At 44.4% G+C, this 24,701-nt stretch overlaps 1 protein-coding gene across 4 annotated transcripts in view; it reads right to left on the reverse strand.

The window, feature by feature from the left end:
* Positions 1-755: 755 nt before the first annotated feature.
* The window catches only part of Arhgap19 (Rho GTPase activating protein 19), a 37,301-nt gene continuing 13,355 nt past the window's right edge, over positions 756-24,701 (reverse strand). For 2 of the 4 annotated variants that reach the window (XM_051146553.1, XM_051146554.1), the window contains exons 2-12: positions 24,080-24,345; positions 20,975-21,055; positions 18,990-19,199; positions 15,609-15,835; positions 14,631-14,717; positions 13,271-13,336; positions 10,091-10,282; positions 6,566-6,664; positions 4,532-4,642; positions 3,515-3,593; positions 756-850 (exon numbers count right to left, since the gene is read on the reverse strand). In XM_051146553.1, coding sequence (XP_051002510.1) covers positions 840-850; positions 3,515-3,593; positions 4,532-4,642; positions 6,566-6,664; positions 10,091-10,282; positions 13,271-13,336; positions 14,631-14,717; positions 15,609-15,835; positions 18,990-19,199; positions 20,975-21,055; positions 24,080-24,345 — 1,429 coding nt within the window. In that variant the 3' untranslated portion in view covers positions 756-839. The remainder of the gene's footprint in view (positions 851-3,514; positions 3,594-4,531; positions 4,643-6,565; positions 6,665-10,090; positions 10,283-13,270; positions 13,337-14,630; positions 14,718-15,608; positions 15,836-18,989; positions 19,200-20,974; positions 21,056-24,079; positions 24,346-24,701) is intronic. The other 2 variants (XM_051146557.1, XM_051146555.1) reach the window with 2 other exon arrangements.

Below are 24,701 nucleotides of genomic sequence, written 5' to 3' on the forward strand. Positions count from 1 at the left end.
ACATGCAGCCTGCAGCAAGGTCTATGTAGCTGATCCTGACATTTCTCAAGTCATAGTAATTAGCATAGAGTGTTAACAGTGGCACCAGCAATGTTTCCGGTGAGAGGACACTAAATGAAGGAAGCAAATTAACAATCACACAACTATTCGCCCATCACTACAGGGAAGACAATGAGGCGCGGGGTGCAGCTTAATAACTGAGATGCTAAAATATACTGTACAGAATTCTTTTGCATTGCCAGGTCAAATCCTCTAAATCAGACATAAGAAATAATAAAGAATGTCTAGGAAAGTTGTAAATTCTTTGAACGTAAATAAGATAAAGAGATTTCTCAAGCTCAAAATGAAAAGGGGTCAAAGACATTTAACAGAATCCATTTAGATTGTGAATCTAAATAATGGCTTTTAAAACAGTAAACAACTAGTTACTCAATACTAACAACACAGAGGAAAGCCCAAATACCAGTTAAAATAATAACAATCACTAAGACTCACAGTACTTTAAAACATATTACTAGCAATTAAACATAACATTTCCTACTGTGAAGAAACAGAGCTGACCTGAGCACGCTAACTACACAGGGCTGGCCCTGCCTACCTGCTGCATAGGGTAAGCTGTCAGGCAGGCAGCAGCTTCCTGACATTAAAAACAAACACAGAGAGGAGAGCGTAGCCCTCCCTCAGAGGCACAGCTTCAGAGATCAGAGACATCCAGTGAGTGGTTGGAGTTGGCTTTCACAATTCAAAATGCAGCAACCAAACTTCGCTGAGAACAGAAATAACACCTATCCCACTACAGAGAAACTTCATCGTGGATGACAGGAGAAGTAGCAGATCCTTCAGAAGAATCCTAGGTTAAAAAACAAACAAGACAATCAGTCATGCTTTAAAATATTTGTTTTACAATATCCCACCTAAACCAGGGTATGGTGGTGCATGCCTTTAATCACAGCACTCAAGAGGCAGAGGCAGAGGCAAGCAGATCTCTGAAAGTCCGAGGCCAGCCTGGGCTACAAAGTGAGTCCAAGACAGCCAAGGCTACACAGAGAAACCCTGTCTCGAAAAAAAAAAGAGAGAGAGAGAGAGAGAGAGAGAGAGAGAGAGAGAGAGAGAGAGAGTTACAGGATAGCGAGGGCTGTTACACAGAGAAACGGTCTCAAAAAACCAAAAAAGTAAATACATAAATACAAATAAACAAATTAATTAAATACCCCACCTAAAAGATACAGAACCTACATTAGTATTTTCTCTAAATTCATGATTAAATAATTTGAGAGTATGACCCTGTAAGATCAAGTAAACATCATCTAGTCTTCTTAGTATAATCCCAGTTTAACTCTCTTATTTTTATTTTTATTTTTATTTTTTTAATTTTTATTTTTTATTTTTTGGTTTTTCGAGACAGGGCTTCTCTGTGTAGCCTTGGCTGTCCTGGACTCACTTTGTAGACCAGGCTAGCCTTGAATTCACAGCAATCCACCTGCCTCTGCCTCCTGAGTGCTGGGATTAAAGGCATGTGCCACCACGCCCGGCCATTTATTTCATTTATTATGTATACGTGCTCTGCCTGCATGTACATCTGCAGGCCAGAGGAGGGCATCATATTGTGAGCCATCACATGGTTGCTGGGAATTGAACTCATGACCTCTGGAAGAGCAGCCAGTGCTTTTAACCACTGAGCCATCTCCCCAGCCCCAGTTTAACTCTCTTAATGACAGTAACAGTGAGCACTAATGGTGATGGCTCTTGCCCCAATTCCTTGTGTATATTATCTCATTTATCCTCATAACTACCTATACGGGATTTGACTGAATATAATGCCCCTTGATGAGTGGGTACCCCATGTGTTCTCATCTGGGGTGATTTTCTCCTTATATGCTCAAGGGACACTGGTAATGATGTCTGCAGGAACTTTCAGATGCTAGTGGCATCTGCTGCATCAAAGCTGCTGGATATCACGCAGCGCATTGGACAGCTCCACACAAAGAATTATGACCCAAAGTGCCAAGAGTGGCCAGGCTAAGAAGCCCTGTGCTAAACAAGAGTCTCCGTCATGCTGCTCAGAAGGCAGAAGTAAGACGATGGAAAGCTTAAGGCCAACCCGAAAACTAAGAGACATCATGTCTCAAAGAAAGAAAGAAGGGAGGGAAGGAGGGAGGGAAGGAAGAAGGAAAGAGAGAGGGAAAGGGAAAAAAGGAAAGGTTTTGGTTTGGTTTTGGTTTTTCAAGACAGGGCTTCTCTGTGTAGTCTTGAATGTCCTGGGCTCTGTGAGTTCTAGGCCAGTCTGGTCTACAGAATGAGTTGCAGGACAGCCAAAGCTACACACAGAGAGACCCTGTCTCAAAAAAAAAAAAAAAGAAAGAAAGAAAAATAGAAACAAAACAAAAAAAAAGAAAAAAATTTTAAATGTTAAAAAATTTTTCAAAAGAAGTATTTGGATACTGAATTTGCTGCTGTAGCACAATTCTGTACAAAAGAACGGGGGAAAGAGAAGTGGGCATAATCATTCATCAAAGTAAAAGTAAGCACACCATACTAAAAACAAATATTCTAGAAAAGAATAAAGATTCCAGCCTGGAGAGATGGTTCAGAGGTTAAGAGCACTGGTCCTGAGTTCAATTCCCAGCAACCACATGGTGGCTCACAACCATCTATAATGAGATCTGGTGCCCTCTTCTGGCCTACAGGAGTGCATGCAAGCAAAACACTATATTTAATAAATCTTTTAAAAAATATTCCTCACAATTGACTGAGCTGTGATAAAAATGGGAGCCAAGGCCTCACAAGTGTGCTCTACCACTGAGCTACAACGCCAACACACTTGTGTTCTTTCCACTGCTGATATATATCAAGTCGTAACTGAACTTCCAGAAGTCCTGCGGTTCCTCCTCAGTGCCGGGGTTTCATTGTGCAGGACCATGCCTGCCCACAGCAGCTTTTTAACAGAAGCGCTCAGAACAGTCCGCGATCCTGGCATTAAACAGCACTCTCTGAACTAGATGGCTTCAAAATTATGCCCCTCCTCCCAAAAAAGCCAGGTGGTGGTAGTGGTGGTGGTGGCACACCTTTAATCCCAACACTCAAGAGGCAAATCTCTGTAAGTTTGAGACCAGTCTGGTCTACAAAGCAAGTCCAGGACAGCCAAGGCTACACAGAGAAACCCTGTCTAGGAAAAATAAATAAATATGCTGACATGATTTCCAAGGTCTAAAGTCTGCGAGAAGAGGAAATGACTTTCATGAGTGTGCTCTTGGCATGGCCATCCTCAGCCTCACAATGCCATTTGACCCTGTGTCCTTCTTAAGACACTTGATGTGTGGAGCCTATGTGTCCACAGCAGGCGTCAGTGGGTCTGCTTTTGAAACTCTGTCCCTCAGTACCTGAGGGCAGAGCTAAGAATAAGCATGTAAATTCCTTCTGGCTACAATTATACCACCTTGGACATTCTGAACAAGAAACACTGCTGACTGAGAAGACACAGACAGTAAGAACAGAGGAAGGTTCCAGTGAGTACCTCTCTTTCCCTCTTTCTTCCCCTCAGACCACTTCAGTCTTGTTGGTGTCATTGTGACAGTTGGGGAGCCAGAGAAGAACTGCAATGAGAAAATGGCACAGTGGCTCAGTGATCAACTGTCAGTACAGAGACATAAGCTCTACCTCTCTGATCTTGACTGGCTAGTGTCGGCTTAATGAAGCAACCTAGGATACCTTGAAGGACTGCCAGGGTAACGCAGAGCTAACCTGCCCTGTGGCATTTCTGGCAAGAATTAACTGACCCTTCAGCACTTGTTTACAGAGTTATTGTGCTGTATTGGCCATCTATACTTGTAACTAGCTGTGCTGGTTAGTTTTTTGTCAACTTGAGACAAGTTAGAGTCTTCTGGGGAAAGGGACCCTGAACTGATAGAATGCCCCCATCAGACTGGCTTGAGGGCAAGCATGTAGGGCATTTTCTTGATTAATGATTGATCTAGGTGGGCACAGGCACTGTAAGGGTGCCACCCTGTGCAGATGGTCTTGGGTTCTATAGAAAATAATATAGGGGCTGGAGAGATGGCTCAGTGGTTAAGAGCGCCAACTGCTCTTCCAAAGGTCCTGAGTTCAATTCCCAGCAACCACATTGGTGGTTCATGATCATCTGTAATGTGATGTGATTCCCTCTTCTAGCCTGCAGGGGTGCATGCAGACAGAACACTGTATACACAATAATAAATAAATCTTTAAAAATACATAAATAAATAAAACAAGCTTAATGAGCCATGGGAGCAATCAAGTAAGCCGTGTTCCTCCATGGCCCTTGATGAGTTCCTGCCTGGAGTCCCTACCCTGACTTCCCTCTATGGTGGACTGTAAGCTATAAAGCAAATACACCCTTTCCTTCCTGAGTTTTGGTCAGTGTTGGTCACAGCAACAGAAAGAAACTAATACACAGCTTCATCCTTCTTGAACTCAAAATATGTTGTCATGGGAGAGCAGGCGCCTGTCTGTCAGCCCCCCTCCCAGGGAGAGACAGGGAAGTCTGCGGTCTTACCAAGCTCATATTCTCTTTGCTGGCTCTCTTCAGTTCTCCCATGGCCACAGTCTCTGGAGTAGGGGGGCTGTTTCTCTTTTCTGACGTCATCTGATTGCCCAGGACTTTGCGCTGATTTCAGGACAGAAGATATTTTGTTCATAAGCATTTACTATTTTGCAGTTGTCTGGCCTTCAAAACTACAACTTCTTTGGTTACAGAAACCTCAGCAGCACTCTGATAGCCTCTGCACAGACACAGCCATGTTGGACAAGGGAGGGAAGGCATGCAGCAAACTCCATTACTCCTGTTTCTCTGGGTGATTCAAACTACCTAACATAAGCTAGCGCAGTACATCTGTAAGCACGAAGGATCCCGGTCACCCTCGAGGGTTGGGCTTCTTTGGAAGTATGGGTGTGTTCTTTCTGGCAGCTGCTAGGGATTCCTTCCCCTCCCCATTAAGGGACACAGACGGGGCCTACTCTAGAGTTCTGCTTCTCTGCCCTTCCTCACACAGGATAGCAATATTAAGCCATACAAGGTCCTTCTATATTCCAGACTTTGTCTCCTATCCAGATACATGACTTACAGATATTCTCTCCTGCTCCACTGGTTACCTTTTCATCCAATGTGGAGCGCAAAGGAAACACTCCAGCAAGTGTCATGTTCTAGAGGCCACCAGCCCCATCCATAAGGAAGGAGAATGAATTCTAGACCGCTACAAATTATCAAAAAAAGGATCAAACTGCAGGGCAGTGGTGACACATGTCTTTACTCCCAGAACTCTGGGAGGCAGAGGCAGGCAGATTTCTGAGATAGGCAGCCTTGGTTTAGGCAATGAAATGAACTTGAGACTCACACCACAAGAGGGAGCCCATGCCTGAGACTGCCTGGATGACCAGGGACCAGAAGCAGGACAGCCCAGAGACCCAACAACAACAAAAAAGGCAATGAAATGATTGCTAACGATATTCTGCTATACTCATGGGGGGGGGGGGGCAGCGGGAGCGCCTCATCCAGCAACTGATTAGAGTAAATGCCAAACAACAAACAGAGTCAGAAAACTCCCCACAAGGAATTGAAGGACTGCAGGAGCCAGAGGGGTTGAGAACACCACAAGAACATGGCCCACAGAATCAACTAAGCAGGGCTCATGGGGCCACAGAGCTGAAGCAGCAAACACGGATCCTGTATGGGTCTGAGAGAGGTACTCTGCATACATGGCGGCTGTGTAGCTGGATGTTCTTGTGGGACTAACAGTGGGAGTGGGGGTGTCTCTAACTCTGCTGCCTGTTCTTGGGGCCCTTCTCCAACTGGGTTGCCTTGTCCAGCCTTGGTAACTTGTGTTGTGTTCAGTGCAGACCCCTAGAGGCCTGCTCTTTTCTGAAGGGAAACAGGGGAGGAATGGGTAGGGGGTGGGCATGGAGGGACTAGGAGAAGCAGAGGGAGGGGAAACTGAGGTAGGGATGTAACTATGAGAGAAAAATACAAAGAAGGAATTTGAACCCTATAACCTGCTGTCTCCAGACGGCAGCTCTCACTAACTGCACTAATCCTCAGCAATCTGCACACACAGTGACAGCAGCAACACACAAATAAACTGCTATTTGTTCTAAAAGCAAGATTTCTAATAATTCTGATACATAGAAAGAGACTAAAACAACAATGAAAATATTAAGTTCACCAAAAATAAAAGATATCAAACTTCATTGGGCCATTAGAAAATCCATTTGTCCAACAGCGTCCCTAGTCCTCCACTTGCTTACCTCCCCACAGATGTAGCAAAGCACAGAAAGCAGTATGGACAGTGAAGTGGGAAGCAGGAGACGCCTGTCCCAGACACGGGAAGAAAAGGAGGCCAGTGCTCCTACACACTACAGAGTTCCTTTTTTTAGAGTAAAATGCTTTAGAAAATAAGCCTTTTCCAAATTCTGTCTCCTCACCAGTTAATCCTTTCTAGGACTCCAAGAACAGAAATGAGCTGTTTATGCACAAGAAAACATGATGCAAAGTTCCTGAGAGTCAACACAGGCAGCAGTAGCACAGCAGGCTCACCTTGATCAGCCCACTGAAGGAGCGTGAGCGGGCTCTCTTCTGGACTCTGGGAGTAGAAGGTTCTTGCCCTGGAGTTTGAGTTAAAGGCTGCTTATGGAACTACAAGGAAATACAGGGAAATTTTCATTAATATTGTGCCATCAAGAAATAACAGTCTAAGCGGGGCGTGGTGGCGCACCCCTTTAATCCCAGCACTCGGGAGGCAGAGGCAGGCGGATCGCTGTGAGTTCGAGGCCAGCCTGGTCTACAAAGTGAGTCCAGGATGGCCAAGGCTACACAGAGAAACCCTGTCTCGAAAAACCAAAAAAAAAAAAAAGAAATAACAGTCTAAGGCAATCAACAGCTGAGTGTAGATACTCAGAAAATCAAAGACTCTGTATAGATGTATGGAGTGGGTTGACAGGCAATCACAAAAGCAGAGTGACATTCAAAAACAAAAACAAAAAACAAGATATACTCAATTACTCAGAGAAGTCCTACAACTCAGATTCTCTGCATAAGGAATCACTATCCTGTTTTACAGATAGGAAACCAAGATCCAGAGCGCTTGTGAACTTGTCTAAGATCTACTAGTAATAGGCTGGAGAGATGGCTCAGAGGTTAAGAGCACTGACTGCTCTTCCAAAGGACCTGGGTTCAGTTCCCAACACCCACATAGTAGCTCACAATTGTCTATAATTCCAGTTTCAGGGAATCTGATACCCTCACAGAGACATAGCTACAGGCAAAACACCAATGCACATAGAATAAGAATAAGGAAAAAAAAAAGATATGCTAGTAAACCAGAATTACCTTTGCATTACACACCCTGGAATAGAAAGTTACTAGTACAAGCCATGATAGTCCTCAGTTTAACAAACTATATGCCAAGATTTATTTTTAAGACAGAGTCTCATGTAGCATAGGCTGGCCTCAACTCTGTATATGGGCAAGGATGACCTTTAACTCCTAATCTTCCTGCCTCCATCTTCCAAGTTGTGACATTATAAACCTAGATGGTCGATGTCATACCAGTTTATGAGGTGTCAGGGATCCAGACCAGTGCTCGGGAATGTAGGACAAGCACTCTACCAACTGAGCCACATCCCCAGCCCTTAGCCAGAATGCTCCTAAGGTATTAAAGCTCTCTAACTACAGTTCACAATTGTCGGCCAGCACTGCTATGAAGGGAAAGAGAGTCAATGCAGGCCTTAATGCTGTCAGCTCTTTGTGTAGAAGCGACTCCAGTTTAAAAAAAAAAAGAAGGTACTATATAGTCTTTAGCCAGCGCTCTCATTTGTTGTTTTGTGTGTGTGTGTGTGTGTGTGTGTGTGTGTGTGTGTGTATCTGTGTGTTTATTTGGTTTTGTGACAGGCTTTCACTGTGTCTGGCTGTCCTGGAACTCATCACAGAGATCTGCCTGTCTCTCCCTCCCTACTGCAGGGATCACAGACGTATGACATCACACTTGCATTATGTGGTCCTAACTCATCTCTATGGCCGTGACAAAGCACTTGTAATGGACTTCATCTGTTGTTGAGAACAGCTCAGTTCCCAATACTATATTAGACTTTTCTATCTTGCCCTATGCCAGAGATGCCCCCAAGAAAAATAAAGGCACTCTCCTGGAAAAGGTACTAACTGAACAAGAAAAGCTGACTGCTATCGGATCTACAATGTCCTCCAAAACTAGGGCTAGAGTTGGGAGTCTATCCTACAGCACTACTGGGAAGTGGAAGGGCCTATTGGGAGGTCTTGGTCCACTGGGCAGGATGCGCTCTAGGGTACTATGGCACCTGGCCATGAGGTACACTGCTTTGGCCTGCTCATGTGATGCCATGATGTCAGGCCTCCCACAGGCCCAATAGCAGCAACAGAGCCACTCAGTCATGGACAAAAACTGCCTTTCACATGTTGATTATTCCAGGAGTTTGTACAGGAAGGGAAAGTGAGCAATGAACTGATCTTGTTTGACAAATTTCCTGAGAAACTCCCCACTAGTAAAGATTCACTCAGACTATACTTTTGGTTGGTTGGTTATGGTTAGTTGATTTAGTTTTTCAAGATAGGGTTAGGGTTTCTCTGTATAGCCTTGGCTGTCTTGGAACTCTCTCTCTCTCTGTAGGCCTCGAACTCAGAGATCAGCTTGCCTCTGCCTCCCAAGAGCTGGGATTAAAGGCAATTTTACTTCCAAAGCCCCAAAATGAGCAAACTCAGGCACAGAATTCCTGTTTAACACTCTAGGAGCCTGCTTTAGGGTGCTTTCTGCTCCCTCTTCTGCTCTGCCAGCTACTCTGCCCATCCTCACCATCTCTACAAATGTGACATGTGTTAGGGGTTGGTCTGGTTGCTGCCCAAATGAGCAGACTCAAGTACCCCAAAATGTTTGTAGCCTTGCCTAAGAACTTATTCCTGTTTGATCAATAAAAAACCAACACACCAGGGCAGGACAAATGGGATAGGCGTGGCTATGGTTCTGGAGTGTGTGCCACAGAGAGGTTCTGAAAAGAAGCAGTTAGAGACCAGAAAAATACTTGAAAAAGAGACAGAAGAGGAGAAGGAAAAAGGTAGCCATGGGTTAGGTGGAGGAGAAGCACGTGGCTGGCGTGGATGGAGGATTCTGCCCAGATGAAGAACATTAACAAGTACTTGGGATTATGGATAGGAGGTAGCTCGACAGAAATTATTAGAAGCAGGCGGCATGGATATGGGACCTGCCCCAATATGGGAAGTAGTTTAGGGGATTAATATCTGCCCTGTCCCAGGTGAACCAAGGCTGTTTTAAAATATAACCGGTATCAAGCCAGGTGTGGTGGCGCACGCCTTTAATCCCAGCACTCGGGAGGCAGAGGCAGGCGGATCGCTGTGAGTTCGAGGCCAGCCTGGTCTACAAAGTGAGTCCAGGATGGCCAAGGCTACACAGAGAAACCCTGTCTCGAAAAACCAAAAAAAAAAAAAAATATATATATATATATATATATATATATATATATAACCGGTATCTGTGTCTTCATTGATTGCTAGAGGGTTAGAAAATGCCATCGTAATAATTATAGCCTAACAATAAACATTTATTAAGCTATACTTATAAATTAACCACAATACACATGCATGTTACTATCACTGTTTCACAAACCTAAACTATTTGCCTAGAAAATATATAGCATTTAAATTCTGGAACAATACATTGGATCTGCTGGTTCTCTCCAAGCAAACTTGGTACATGACCAAAATTACAAATATTCTAAGCACAGCTAACTACAGAGAGCCAAGCACTTCTACACCTCTCTCCAGATGGACAGGAATACATTGCAATTCCACAGACAGGCTTCATTTTTTTGGCTGAGGCCAAGTTTGTTTCAAGTGCGAGTGAACCTAAATGTGACTCTTACTACTGTGCTCTGGTGACCCTGAGCCCATGCTATCTCCCTACACCCTGGGCCCGTGCTGTCTCCCTACACCCTGGGCCCGTGCTGTCTCCCTACACCCTGGGCCCGTGCTGTCTCCTTACACCCTGGGCCCGTGCTGTCTCCCTAACCCGGGCACCTGTCTGATAAGTTGTTTCTTCTTCGCTGAGTCTGGCATGTTATGCACGTGCTGGAAGAGCTCCCTCAGGGCCTCTTCTGTGTGTTGCTGGGTCTCCTCCTGTTGGGAGCAAGGATCTACCCTGTTCCGTTTCTGAGATCTTGCCAGCTTGAAGGACATGGCATGACACGAGGTTGTCAGATCAAGATCATCCTAAAGAAAAAGGTATTAAAAAAAGTAAATTAATATGTCCTATTGGCTTTGCTTTGGGTTCCCACAATAACTCTGATCAAAAGAAGGGGGAATGGAAACATGACATACTACTATATCCAGGAAGAAGGAAAATTATAGCACAGCTACCAGACAAAGGGAAACCTACTAATAAAGAGTTCTGCTTGGTCCACTTTTATGATCTGCCCAGAAAATCAACATGCATTTAGAATCTTGCCAAGCCAAGTGGGAGGGATGCACTCAGGAATCAGAGGCAGATTCCTCTGTGAGCTCTGTGAGTCTGAGGCCAGCCTGGTCTACAGAACTAGTCCCAGTGATTTTCAAAACACTTTAATCTCAAGTAATCCTTGTTGCTTTACAATAAGATAAGCTCTCTAAAGCTTTCTCAGCAGACAGAACAATAACAACAAAAGCCATGAAACAAAACCTGAGGTGAGATTTAACTTCGCCCAGATACTGAAGTGATAAATCTACCAGATAAATGGAAAGCCCATGGCTGCTAGGCCTCAGCTGAAACTCTTTTCCATATAAACTACATGGCAGTAGGAAAGGAAAAATGTAACAGCTCTCCAGGAAAACCAAACCCTCATCAGACTAGTTTAAAATGTTGTTTCTTACTCAGTCACACATAATACTTGCTGAGTGAGAGAAAGAAACAAACAGGACTAGTAGCCACAACATAAGATAAGATGGCAGTCTCCAAGTCTAACTCAGGCTAAATACAAGTCAGCCAGGTGCTGGCAGGCCTTTCACAGCTTCCCACTGCTAGGATACTCACAGATTTTTTATTATATATTTTTCTATCTAAGTTCATTTGCTTTCAAATGGTGCTGGTTAACTCTTATTGTCAACTTGACACAACCAACAGTCACCTGGGAAGAGGAAACCTCCACTGAGGAATTGTTCTGATCAGATTGGACTGTGGCCATATCTGCTGGAGAGTGTGTCCTGACTGATAACTGATGTGGGAGGGCCTTACCCACTGTGGGTGGCACCATCTCTAGGCAGGTGAGCCTAGACTATATAAGAAAGCTAGCTAAGCACAAGCTAGTGAGCAAGCCAGGACACAGCATTCGTCCATGGTTTCCACTTTAGGTTCCTGTTTAAGTTACTGCCCTAACTTCCCTCAGTGATGAACTGTGGCCTGTAAGTGTAAGAGAAAGAAACCTTTTTCTACCCTAAGTTGCTTTTGGTCATAGTGCTTATCACAGCAACAAAAAGTAAGCTAGAATACAATTTTTTTTTTAAACTTTTACTGAGAGCTCACACATGTGTGTATACAGGTGTCCATGAAGGCCAGAAGAGGATGTCAGGTTCCCTAGAGCTGAGCAAGCCCCACAAAATGGACACTAGGGACCAAACTTCAGTCCTCTAGGAAAACAGCAAGTGCTCTTAACAACTGAGCCACCTCTCCAACCCATGAGCTCAAATCTTTTAACTATTGACAGTTTAACCATACCAATGAATTTGAATAAGAATTAATTGTGTAGGGCTGGAGAGATGGCTCAGATGTTAGGAGTGGCGCCTGCTCCTCCAAAGGTCCTGAGTTCAATTCCCAGCAACCACATGGTGGCTCACAACCATCTATAATGTGATCTGATGTCCTCTTCTAATGTGCAGGTGTACATGGAGGCAGAACACTGTATAGTAATAATAAATAAATAAATAAATAAAATAATAAAATAAAATAAAATAAATAAAATGAGATTTTAAGAATTAATTGTGTGGGACTGGATATAAGATGGATAGCTGGCCTCTGTTGGCCCCTGTGCTCACATGCACATGCCACATGCCATACACAGAGATACACACATAAGTAAAAATAAACACGGGGGTGAGGAGGGAAGGGGGGAGGGGGCAGGGGCGCAGGGTTCAAGGCACAGTTTCTCAGTGTAGCCCTGGCTGTCCTAGAACTTATTCTGTAGACTAGGCTGGCCTCAAAGTTGCAAAGATCTGCCTACCTTTGCCTCTCAGATGCTGGCATTAAAGGTGTGTGCCACCACTGCCCAGCCTAAACATGGTGTTGCATGCCTTTAATCTCAGCATTTGGGAAGCAGAGTCAGGCAGATCTCTGAGAATTCAAGGCCAACCTATTCTATACAGCCAGTTCCAAGATAGACAGAGCTACATAAAGAAGCCCTGGCGCAAACCAAGCCCCACTGCCACTACCATCAAAACACACACAAACACACATACTGAACAACGTGAAACTGGGGCTGGAGAGATGGCTTGGCAGTTAAAAGCACTGGCTGCTCTTCCCAAGGACACACACATGGGTGGCTCATAGCCACTCGTAACCCCAGTTCCAGAGGATTCAACACCACCTTCTGATTTCATGGGCTGCTGCACACAAATGGCAAACTTATACATACTCAGCCATACGCACATACACATATTTTAATTAAATTTAAAATTTTTTAAATAATGAATTACATAGCCGGGCGTGGTGGCGCATGCCTTTAATCCCAGCACTTGGGAGGCAGAGGCAGGCGGGTCGCTGTAAATTCAAGGCCAGCCTGGACTACAAAGTGAGTCCAGGACAGTCAAGGCTACACAGAGAAACCCTGTCTCGAAAAACCAAAAAAAAAATAAAAAAATAAATAATGAATTACATAATACTGAACTTTGGTTACTATTATATACTTGGTATTTACAGGTTACTTAGATCATAGGCTATAAAAATACGTATAGGTTTATGTAAAACTTTAACATATGATCTGTGTGATGATAGATATGTAGAGGATATCATCCACCAGGGAGGACCTCTGAAAGCAAGTGAGCATATTGCACATAGGGGCATTTTTATTACAACCACTTTGTGTCTTAGTCTTTGTCCTTGCTAAAACAAGTGATTAGATAAATTTGGGCTGTAACATTAAAAACACGGCTTAAAGATGATGTTACACTTTGTTCTAAAATGTCACTAATCTTAACTCTTCCCTTATTTGAAGACCAGTGTCCTGTTCTTACCTTTGATACTTGAGTTCTGGAGCCCAAATAGTACAATCTGGCACATTCCCGAATATAAGCAGGAGCCTGGGCAGACATAAAAGAAAACCAGGACTCATTGGTTAATAGGACCTAAAATTCCTTCAGGCCACAGAAAGAGAATCATGATAGTGTCTAATGGTAGATGACTCTGAAAAGCCGAACAATTTCCAAAATACCATATTGGACCAAATAGACACCCCCACAAATCTGATGGGAAGTCTAGGAAGTCCCCACTGTGGCTGCTGTTTCCACAGATGTGATGGGAGGCCCCACTGTGGCTGCTGTGTGGCACTCCCTCCCTGTCTCTGCCTCCTGAGCTCCCAGCTATCCCTGCTGCCTTGCCTTTGCTCTAGAATCATGGGCTCCAACTTCCTCACACTGTATGTCTTTAAGTTATAGAGACTTTGGGTTAATTTTGACATGTGACATTTTTATTCACCAATAAGGTCTTATTTTTGGTTTTGGTTTTTATTTTTGATAATAAAGTTTATTTTTTAAAAAGAAAAGGAAGAACCAGGCAGTGGCTGACTCATGCCTTTAATTCCAGCACTCAAGAGGCAGAGGCAGGCAGATCTTTAAATTTGGGGTCAGCCTGGTCTACAGAGCAAGTTCCAGAACAGCCAGGGCTACACAGAGAAACCCTGTCTAAAAAGGAAAGAAAAAGATAAGGAAAGGAAAAGAAGAAAGAAGGAAGGAAGGAAGGGAAGGAGGGAGAGACCCAGAAGTGGTGGTGCTCTTAGATGACAGAAGAGCCCTATGGAAGAGATGTATTCTGATGGCTAAGTCGTTCATAAACATTTAGAAGCTGCAGGACAATGGCGTGCGGTCTAAAAAGCTTCCTTTCAAGAGGCCACTTTGCATCTGGGATTCTCATCTGAAGCCGAAAGCCTTTAGGAAACTTAGACATTGCACTCAGCTGCTCAGCAGGAGACCAAGGTAGGAGATTTCACTTTCAGAGATTAGTATATGTGTCTTCTGTTTAATGGACTGAAATCTATAGAAGACCTACAAACTTCTTAAGAAATGTATCCCCCAGAAACACTGCCTGCTTAGGCTGAAAAGACCAATAGAAATGAAAGAGGGCTGCCAAACTCGCAAAACTTGGGCAGGTACGCAAAATAAAATTAGGCAGCCACCAGCTCCGGCTTCCTTCCATTAGAAAAGCAGATGGCTGAGGGTGGGTCCAGTCAGCCAGAGGACAGAGACAGCCCTGGCCCCTAGTCTTAGCCCTCCCTACCTCCCATTCTGCTTTACAACCCCAACAGCAGCTCTCCTCTAGGATCCTACTCTGCCCCCATCTCCCCCGTCCTATCACCAACCAAATGCCACCCCTACCTACCTTAAAAAGTTTCTGGGAATGTTTGATCATAAAAGCCATGCCAGTGTTTAACTTTGTGATATTTTCCTGAAGGTCATTTGCAGTGACCTAGCCAGTGGAAAGAGACAAAGCAAAGGACATTAAGAACTGGGAGGTGCTCACCACCAGAACAATCTATTTCTGTTGTTTTTCCAGCAACGCATGAGGTCACTGGTCACAACGACTCCACGCGCACGCTACAGAAAGTATGAGGAATCAGGTACCAAATCTGGACTGCAGTTCCCAACCCAGAGAAGCTGCTCACAGTCTCGTCTCACATCAAAGCCTGTGCTGTGAATGGGCAGGAAGCTAAGCTTTGTGTGTCCAGGTCAAACACTTGTCTACCAGGCTCTTTTTAAATGTGAGCCACTAATGAGGCCATGGCCCCAGTAAGAAGCACGTTTAGTTTTATGAAAAAGAACTAAGTATATGTGAGTAAAATGGTTAGGACATGTTGGATTGCTCTGTTGGCTTAAAATATTATCCCACACAACCACACTACTCTATTCTAAACCTTTAGAAATTAATTTATTTTATTCCTTCATTCATTAGAAAGCCATTTGATTTGCCAAGAAGCATTCCTATTAAGATGGGTTCACACTATCTAGCCAAAACAAATATTCTAGCTTTTTTTTTCCCCAAGACAGGGTCTCTCTGTGTAGCCTTGGCTGTCCTGGAGTAACTTTGTAGAGCAGGCTGGCCTGAAACTTGCATCGACCTGCCTGCCTCTGCCTCCCGAGGCTTCTTTAGCAGCTACAGTGACGACGTTCAGGAGGCGTCCATGCAGGAGCACTGGAGACTGGCTTATCAGTGAGTTACAGGAACCAGACCCCTCAGCTTTGATGACCCCTGACCTCATCAACATGAAAGCTGGACCTTGGACCCTTGATAACCTCACCAATGTATCCACAGGAAGAGCCCAGCCCGAGAAAATCTAAACACCTTCCCGTCAATACTAACATTTTTGGGCCACAGGACATGAGGTGCAAACATAAGGGCAAGGTTGTGGGCAGACATCTTATTCTTGTCTTGCTTCTTCGCGGTTTGATACAGGAGGTCAAGCAGTAACTTCAGCAAGTTACGGTTGGCAGGAGGGAGGATGAGGAAGAGCAGCTGCAGGGCCTCAATCTGCCGCTCCTTGTCTGGTACGTTGGTCTTATTTCCTTTATCATCAAACTGCATCAAATCTTGAAAACAAAACAAAATTATTGAAAAAGAAGGAATAAGGCAGCAAAAAAGAAGTTAATGTTATTTCCTCCCTCATCCCATCAAAGAAAGAAAAGGAATAAAAGAATCAGGCCAGTGGAGGTGGTGCAGGCCTGTGATCTCAGCACTCGGGAAGCAGAGGCAGGTGGATCACTATGAGTTCAAGGCCAGCCAAGTCTACAAAAGCACATCCACAACAGCCAAGGCTACACAGAGAAACCCTGTTTCAAAAACCAAAACCAAAACAAAACAAAACTATATCTCTGAAACGTAACTGTAAAATTCCATGCATATGGGGCTGGAGAGGTGGCTCAATGGTTAAAAGCACTGTCTGCTCTTCCCAAGGACCCAGGTTCAATTCCCAGCACCCACATGGCAGCTCACAACTGTCTGTGACTCCAGTTCCAATGGATCTGATACCCTCACACCAACACACACAAAAATAAAATTAAATAAGTTATTTTTAATTCCATACATATTAGTAATGAGTCCTCATGTGTACCATCAAAATCGCCAGTGAATGTGACTTTAAAAATCTCACCTGGACTCTGGGTGGAGCACTGAGAATGGTATGGAAGAATAGGGGGATGGAAGGACCCAAAGGATCAGGAACCCTACAAGGAGACTATCAAGAGTTGGTGGATCGAGCCGGGCGTGGTAGCGCACGCCTTTAATCCCAGCACTCGGGAGGCAGAGGCAGGTGGATTGCTGTGAGTTCGAGGCCAGCCTGGTCTACAAAGTGAGTCCAGGACGGCCAAGGCTACACAGAGAAACCCTGTCTCGAAAAAAAAAAAAAAGAGTTGGTGGATCTGTACCCAGGGGGGCCTGCACAAGCTGTTACACCAACCAAGGACAATGCATGCAGAGAACCTAGACCCGCTGTTCAGATCTAGCCAATGGACAGCTCATTCCCCACGGTTGGGGGGTGGGGCATGGGGACGGAGACTGCCTCTGACATGAACTCTGGTGCTCCCAATTTGATTACCTCCCCTTGGCAGGGAGACCATGCAGGCACACAGAGGAAGGGGATGCAGGCTATCCGGATGAGATCTGATAGGCTGTGGTCAGATGGTTGCCAAGGAGGTCTAGGGGAGGGGAATAGGGCGGAAGAGGGAAAGAGGGTACAAATGGATGGGAATGGGAAGATACAAGCAAGGGGATAACAATCAGGATGTAATATGAATAAATTATAATAAAAGAAAAATATCTCGGCTGAAGGGCTAGAGAGATGGCTCAGAGGTTAAGAGCATTTGTCTCAGAGAGGGGTGGAGAGGGAGGGAGGCAGAGAAGGTGAAGGGCAGAGGGAAAGTGAGGGAGAAAGAAGAAATGCCGTGGGTGGAAAACTAAGCATGGATTTTGACACTATGTACACTAAGAGCCTACTGTGCAATTTAAGAATAAATTCCCTACCACATAGAAACAAAGAATGAGGAAACTATCCACTAAGAATAGAACATTCTCCAAGATACAATAAGCGAAAAAGCAAACCTAGAACAATATGTATAATATTCTGCCTTTACATAAACAGAGGGACCCCTCTTAAAGACTACATGAGACATCACAGCACTGGTTACCTCTGGGAAGAAGTGATGCCAGGGAACGGGGTTTGAGAGAAGCTTTTCCATCTTGACCATGTGGACAGACTGCCTACTCAATAAGCAAATAATAATGCTTTTAAAAGAAGCGACTTGCAAAGGCAGAGATGACCTCAACTTAGGCACGGAAATGCCTAGCAAAAACTCCAAACCAAGGCAAAAGCACAGAGCCAGCAACCATCTGAGAGATATAGACCCAGCAACACCATCCAACCCTAAGGGAAGGCACACCTTTATCCAGTGACTGAAGTGTTCCAGCATTACGCTGAGCTACACTTAAGGAGACAGAAAGATGACTCAGAGGTTAAGAGCACTTGCTGCTCTTGCAGACCACCTGCACTCAGTTCCCAGCACTCAAGCTAACAAGCAGCTCCAAGGGCTCCAACCCCCTTTCCTGGCCTCCAAGGACACTGTATCCATGTGGTGCACAAACACGTACAGGCCAAATACCCATACATGTAAAATAAAAATAAATAGATCTTTTGAAAAATATTTATTTTTAAAAGCAAAACATTTAAAGTCAGTGGGATGGCTCAGAAGTTAAAGGTGCTTGCTGCCAAGCTTGATGACCTGAGAGCAGTCATCAGGACCACACAGTAGAAGGAGACAACTGACTCCCACAAATTATCCTCTGACCTCCACATGCATGCTATGCCATGTGCAGTGTTGAGGCCTGCTCCTTTTGGGTAGCCATTTTTACCTCATACCTACCTGCCACATCATCTCAGCTTCTTGCTGATATTAGGCAAAGCTCTCTGTGCAAGGTCTGGTTGACCAAAAACTATGTTTATGTTTGGCATACTCTGTGGCTTTGCTACTCCTAAGGAATTCCACAACCTTAAGTGCAGCTGGCCCTAACCATAAGCTCCATTTGGGACCAATCAAATTCAAGGTCAGCTAGAACTGCTTTGTCTGGTCTGAGTCAATCAGAGTTGACAACCCTGCTCCCTGTATAAGCTAATTGTGGGGTTTGCCTTCATAAGCTGTCTCTAGAGAATGTTGGTTGTCATAGTTTGGCTCCCAAGTCTACTCTGTGTCCTTGATCATCATCAGTCTTGGGGTATATGTTCAATAAGCCATCCATATCTGAGAGTGGTGTCTGAGTGGTTTGTGCAGCTTCCTCTGTACCCAAACACACATGAACATACAAAATAAATGTAATTTTAAAAATTGTTTAAAAGGGCTGAGCATGGTGGCACATTCCTTTAATCCCAGCACTCGGGAGGCAGAGGCAGGCGGATCTCTTTAAGTTCAAGGCCAGCCTGGTCTACAAAGTGAGTCCAGGACAACCAGGGCTACACAGAAACCCTGTCTTGGGAGGAAAAAAAAAGTTTAAAAAGGAGAAGGATAAAGAGGAAAAAAATAACAATTGATCAAATCAAACTTAACTAGCCAAGATTTGTAAGTACCCAGTGGAGGCCAGGAGGATCATGAAGCCTGAGCCAACATCAGAGCACTACAGAGTAACAAGCAACAGGAAATCACAAAGGACTTTACTAAACTGAAAAAAATACTTTGATCTCCTTCTTCTCATACTCACCAGCAATTTTGAGGTGTACATGGAAATGTTTATGGGTCAGCAGGGGCTCTGGTAACTCTCCTAGAAACATCTTCAGCAGGGTGGCAACATCATTTGAGTGAAACTCTCCCGAATCCAAGTCAATATCAGTTCCATTATTGAGAGCATCTCTCAAAAGCTGCTGCCGGACGCTGTTGCCGGGTACCCTGAACAAGCCCTCTACTCGCAAGTCTGCTCAGCATGGACAGACCAAAAGAAACAAGAGAGAGCCATGATTAATGTGTACAGTATAAACACAGTTTTGCCTTTAAAGACCTTTTACAGTGGGGCAGGCATGGTAGCACATGCCTTTAATCCCAGTATGTGGGAGGCAGAGGCAGGTAGATTTCTGTGAGTTGGAGGCCAGCCTGGTCTACAAAGTGAGTCCTGGATAGCCAGAGCTGCAAAGAAACCCTGTCTTGAAAAAACAAAGAACAACCTAAAAACCTTGCACAGCACCCTTTCCAAAGGAGGTTTTACCAATATTTCTAGGAAAGTTTGAGATCTTTTTGGGCCCCTAAGACTCAGACTGAAAGGTGGTCCTGCAAGGGTTATTCATCCTTTTGAGGTACTACTGGATACTGAATTTGAGCAAAAAAAGAAAGAAAAAATAAGCTTGAAAATTAAGGTGAAAGAAAACCCTTTATTTGTGTTGCTCACAGACTCTCAAGGAGCTGAGTTCACCTATGAAAGTCTATGGCTTCTGTAAACTGTTTTCTTCAACCAATAATAAATTCAGAGAATTCTAATATATCACCCTGCAGCTAAGAGACTCCCAAAAGCTTAGGGTCATTCCAAATAAACTGCTCCCATGCAATTAGGTCCTAAGCTCATGTATGGAGATTGGGTCTGAGTTCCATGGCCAAAGGACCCAGGCAGGTGATAGCAAAGGAATGAGTGGGACACACAACAAACACCTACACAGCCCTGTGCTCCAGCAGACCACACCCACACAGCCCTGTGCTCCAGCTGACCACACCCACACAGCCCTGTGCTCCAGCAGGCCACACCCACACAGCCCCATGCTCCAGTAGACCACACCCACACAGCCCTGTGCTCCAGCAGACCACACCCACACAGCAGCTGGCAGCTGGGCTGCCAGTGCCAGATAGTCTCATCATTCAAACAGGCTGAAAACCTGCAGCCTCCCTATCTTAAAACCATGATGGCTGGTGATGGTTTTAATCTTTTTGCAACAACAAAAATCCCCACACATCAGATGCCTCAAACCCCCCCTTTTAAACAATTTATTTATTTTTATTTTATGTACATTGGTATTTTGCCTAGATATATGTCTACGTGAGGGTGCCAGGTCCCCCAGGAACCTGAGGTACAAACATTTTTGAACCGCTATGTGGATGCTGGGACTTGAACCTGGTTCCTCTAGAAGAGCAGCCAGTGCTCTTAACTGCTGAGCCATCTCTCTCCCACCCCTGCCTCAAACCGTCTTAAGATGTGAGTCTGCACCCTGTGGTGTAGCTCCTCCTACAGTGCCTCACATCCAGTAAGTCATAAAGATGTGGGGTTCATATCTTAAATGTATCAGGTCACACAGAAGGCTCCACACTTCTCATGTACTCAGCTGTGCTGAGCTCTCACAACAACACAGCCCACAGCACTACTAAAACCTGAAGAATGTATGTTAGTCACAGAATTCTGAAGGTGGAGTATGAGGCTTTCTTGAATAAATGTCAATTCTTTAGCAACAAGGAATTGTTCCAGAATTGTCTGAATTAAGAAGTAATTATGATTTCATAGACATTATCTAATTTATCTACATCTTTGAAAGCAAGACAAATCAGTAATTGACATGAAGTTCAAAAGGAAATATTTTTTAAACATCTACCATCTGAAGTCATCATTTGCTCACTTCCTTGTTAATGGGTAGCTGCCTCCTACCAATCCTCATTCTCTCAAAGGAAAACGAACAATTCTTCATTAAACACAGAACACTGAAGCTTTCTTACTTTTGTGCAGATATTCAATCAGCTGGTATATCTGGGCAATGCCTTCCTCCGTCAGTGGAGATCCAAATACCACTCCTTTTTCTGAAAAAGGCATAGCATAGGACAGGGCTGTATCACATAAGGAGCACAAGGCCATCCATGTGATGATTATTTGTATGTGCATTTCTTTATGCAGGGGCAGGGGCATGATACACACAAGGTGGTCAGAGGACAACTTGTGGAAGATGGTTCTTTCCTCCCTCCACCATGTGGGTCCTCGGCTCAGACTCAGCTCCTCAGGCTGGCACTGGATGCCTTTCCCTGCTGAGCCATCTCACCAGCCCAAACACCGTGATTCTAGTCATCTAAGCATCCTATTGTCATTGATTTTTCACAAGATTGGTACACAAACTTTTTCTTAAAATTAAGACTAAAAACTAGAAAAAAAATTCGGTCAGAACAATTATCTAGTCAATTCTCTCCAAATTCACTATCAGAGCATGAATTCCTGGAAGCAAAGACTTTTCCTTATTTAAGAAACAACACCCAGCACACTGACATCCAACTTTAAACAAACAAAATAAGAACCTGAATGTGATTGTTAAGTCCTGACAATTATTCACTAGAGTTGGTACAGGATGTAATATTTTTTTAACTTTTTTACATTTGTTTATTTATTTGCATGTATATATGTGTAGGTATGTGGGCACCTACATGTGGTGGTGTGTGTGTGTGAGAACATGATCTTTTTAAAAAATATTTATTTATTTATTATGCATGCAGTGCCCTGCCATGTACACCTGCAGACCAGAAGAGAGGGTAACAGGTCACATTATAGATGGTTGTGAGCCACCATGTGGTTGTTGGGAATTGAACTCAGGACCTCTGGAAGAGCAGCCAGTGCTCTTAATCTCTGAGCCATCTCTCCAGCCCAAGAACATGATCTTATAATGTTTAAATATTTCATCTTGCCTAATGATTTCCTTACAATGAATAAAATAAAGCAGGGTTATCTTATCAAAAGTAGTGCTGCACACTTCCTGACCAGCTCTAAAGCCTGCTCCTCAGGAGAGATTCACACAAGATACTGTAAGCCTGGTCAGAAGCCCACAGGCCTTCAGGAGCACCTACTATTGCTTTGCTGAACTGTCAAGCTGTCAAACTGTCTTCTAAATATTTATGCTATAGATGTGAGCCCCCGTCAACCTCAGCCAGAGAGCTCTGTTCAAGACGGGCATCGCAGTGCTGAATAGCTGATTGTGAGTACTCAACCCATATCAGCATCAACAGATACAGCAACATTCTGGCCAGAAGGCTCAAGGAACATGGAGCAAAGGGGGCAGAAAAAATGTAGGAGGCAGAGCATGGGGAGGAATGCTGTGGAGTGCTTTCTTCGGGGCTCCAGAGGCCCCATCCCTAGCTGAGGAGCTGTGGCTGCTGGGGGAGGAAGAACCACTTTTCTTTGGAGGTGTAGCCACTGGTAAATTCCTTATGCTCCCACGCCCCACACCCCTGTGCATGCAGACAGACCGCACACATTAGACTCTGTGGGTTGGGGTTTTTTATTGTGGTTTTGTTTTTCTAGGTTTGGGGTTTTTGTTTTTTGTGTTTGTTTGTTTTGGCTTTTCTAGACAGGGTTTCTCTGTGTAGCCCTGGCTGTCCTGGAACTTGCTCTGTAAACCAGGATAGCCTCAGACTCACAGAGATCTGCCTGCCTTTTCCTCCTGAGTGCTGGGATTAAATGTGTGCACTGTAACTGTATTTAGTCTACTGTCCATTTTAGCTGAACTGTCATCTTGGCATTTTAATGCTTTCCTGTAGTCCCAGCTATTCTATTTTGTTTTTTGTTTTTGTTTTTTTGGTTTTTCAAGACAGGGTTTCTCTGTGTAGCCTTGGCCATCCTGAACTCACTTTGTAGACCAGGCTGGCCTCGAACTCACAGCGATCCACCTGCCTCTGCCTCCCAAGTGCTGGGATTAAAGGCGTGCGCCACCACGCCCGGCTGTCCCAGCTATTCTAAAGGCTGAGGTAAGACAATTACTTGAGCTTAGGAGTTTGAAATAAGCCTAGACAACAGAGTAAGATACCAACTCAAGGGGCTGAGGAGATGGCTCAGAGGTTAAGAGCACTGTCTGTTCTTCCGGAGGTCCTAAATTCAATCCCCAGCAACCATCTACAATGTGATCTGGTGCCCTCTTCTGGCCTGCAGATGTACATAGAGGCAGAGGACTGTATACATAATAAATAAATCTTTAAAAAAAAAAAAAAAAGATACCAACTCAAAAAGAAAGGAAGGATGCCTTTAATCTCAGCACTCAGGAGGCAGACGCAGGTGGATCTCAGTGAGTTCCAGCCCAGCCTGGTCTACAGAGGGAGCCCAGAGCAGAGAAGGCTACACAGAGAAACTCTGTCTCGAAAAACCAAAAAAAGAAAGAAAGAAAGGGAAGGAGAGAGAAAGGGAAAGAACGATGCCTGAAAAACATTATTTTAGTATGATACTCATAGGGCATGAGAACAAAGTGCCCTTGATAACCGCCTAAACTAATCATATCATCTCTCAGGCACTGACTATATTTTCTATCTTCTCCCTTTTCTTTACTTCCCCCTCCTCTTTTTCTTCTCCCCCCACCTCTCTCCGACCAACCTGCCGTCAAACTCAGATGCTCTTGCCTCAGCTGCATAACTGCCGAGATTTGCATTACCACACCAGGCTTAAGTATTTCTTCATCTAGACAGTTTAATATTTTTATTACTACTGATTAAACTTCTAGTAATAAAAATGAGGGGGAAAGCCCAAAATATGCTTTAGCATAATTCTAAGTTCTCAGTGAGGGTGCAAACATTAAGAGGATAAAGGCCAGTGCTGGAAGGGTGGCTCAGCAGCAGGTAAGAGCACTTGCTCTTGCAGAGGACCTGGTGCAGCAGCTCATCCTGCCTCTAACTGCAGTTCCGTGAGGTCTGATGCCCCCTTCTGGCTTCCATGGGTACCTACATATACCTGCTGCACATACAAACAAGCAGGCACAAACATATAACATAAATTTAAAATACATAATTTTTTTTCAAAAGAGAATAAAGACCAACCAGTAGCTGAGACCCACTGCCCTCCACAGACGCAGGACATACCCTTCCGCTTGAGTGTCATTAGAGACCTGAAGAATCCTGCCGCTGGGCCAGCCCCACCAGGCAACTTAAGGTCCACTTCCCCCATCAGCTGAGCCAGCTCAGTTCCAGGCAAATCAATAAGTCTTGTGATATTGCTGACCACCAACTCGGTGAACACCTCTGGTTTCTCATGTCGGAGTTTCTCCACAAAAAAGTCAGGATTGAAGATAACAGGCTGACCTCGTAGGGGAGAATCATTGCAAATGACAAAATTGCAGATGGCATCACTGGAAAAAAAAAAAATCCAACAGAAGACTCTTTGGAGAAACCGTTTTGTATTTCTTACATCCTACCCTGAGAGTTCTGCAGTTCTGAGTCTACACACAGCAGAGGGCTCCTAAGAGGCAGCTTCCTCTATAGAAGCAGCTGATCTTGGATCTGCTCTTCATAGCCAAGAAGCATGCACAGGACAGAAGAAGCTGACAGCTGCATAGAGATGCACGCTAATCAGCTTTGCCTAGGCCCACTGACAGCTTTTACTTGTTTATTCATCTAGTTACTGGCTCTTTGTACGTGCTAGCCCAGAGCTCTCTGCCCTTGTACTACTGCATCTCAGACCTACTTTCACTCTTAAATCCTTCTT

Source organism: Acomys russatus, chromosome 5 (assembly GCF_903995435.1).
Source record: "Acomys russatus chromosome 5, mAcoRus1.1, whole genome shotgun sequence".
NCBI lineage: Eukaryota > Metazoa > Chordata > Mammalia > Rodentia > Muridae > Acomys > Acomys russatus.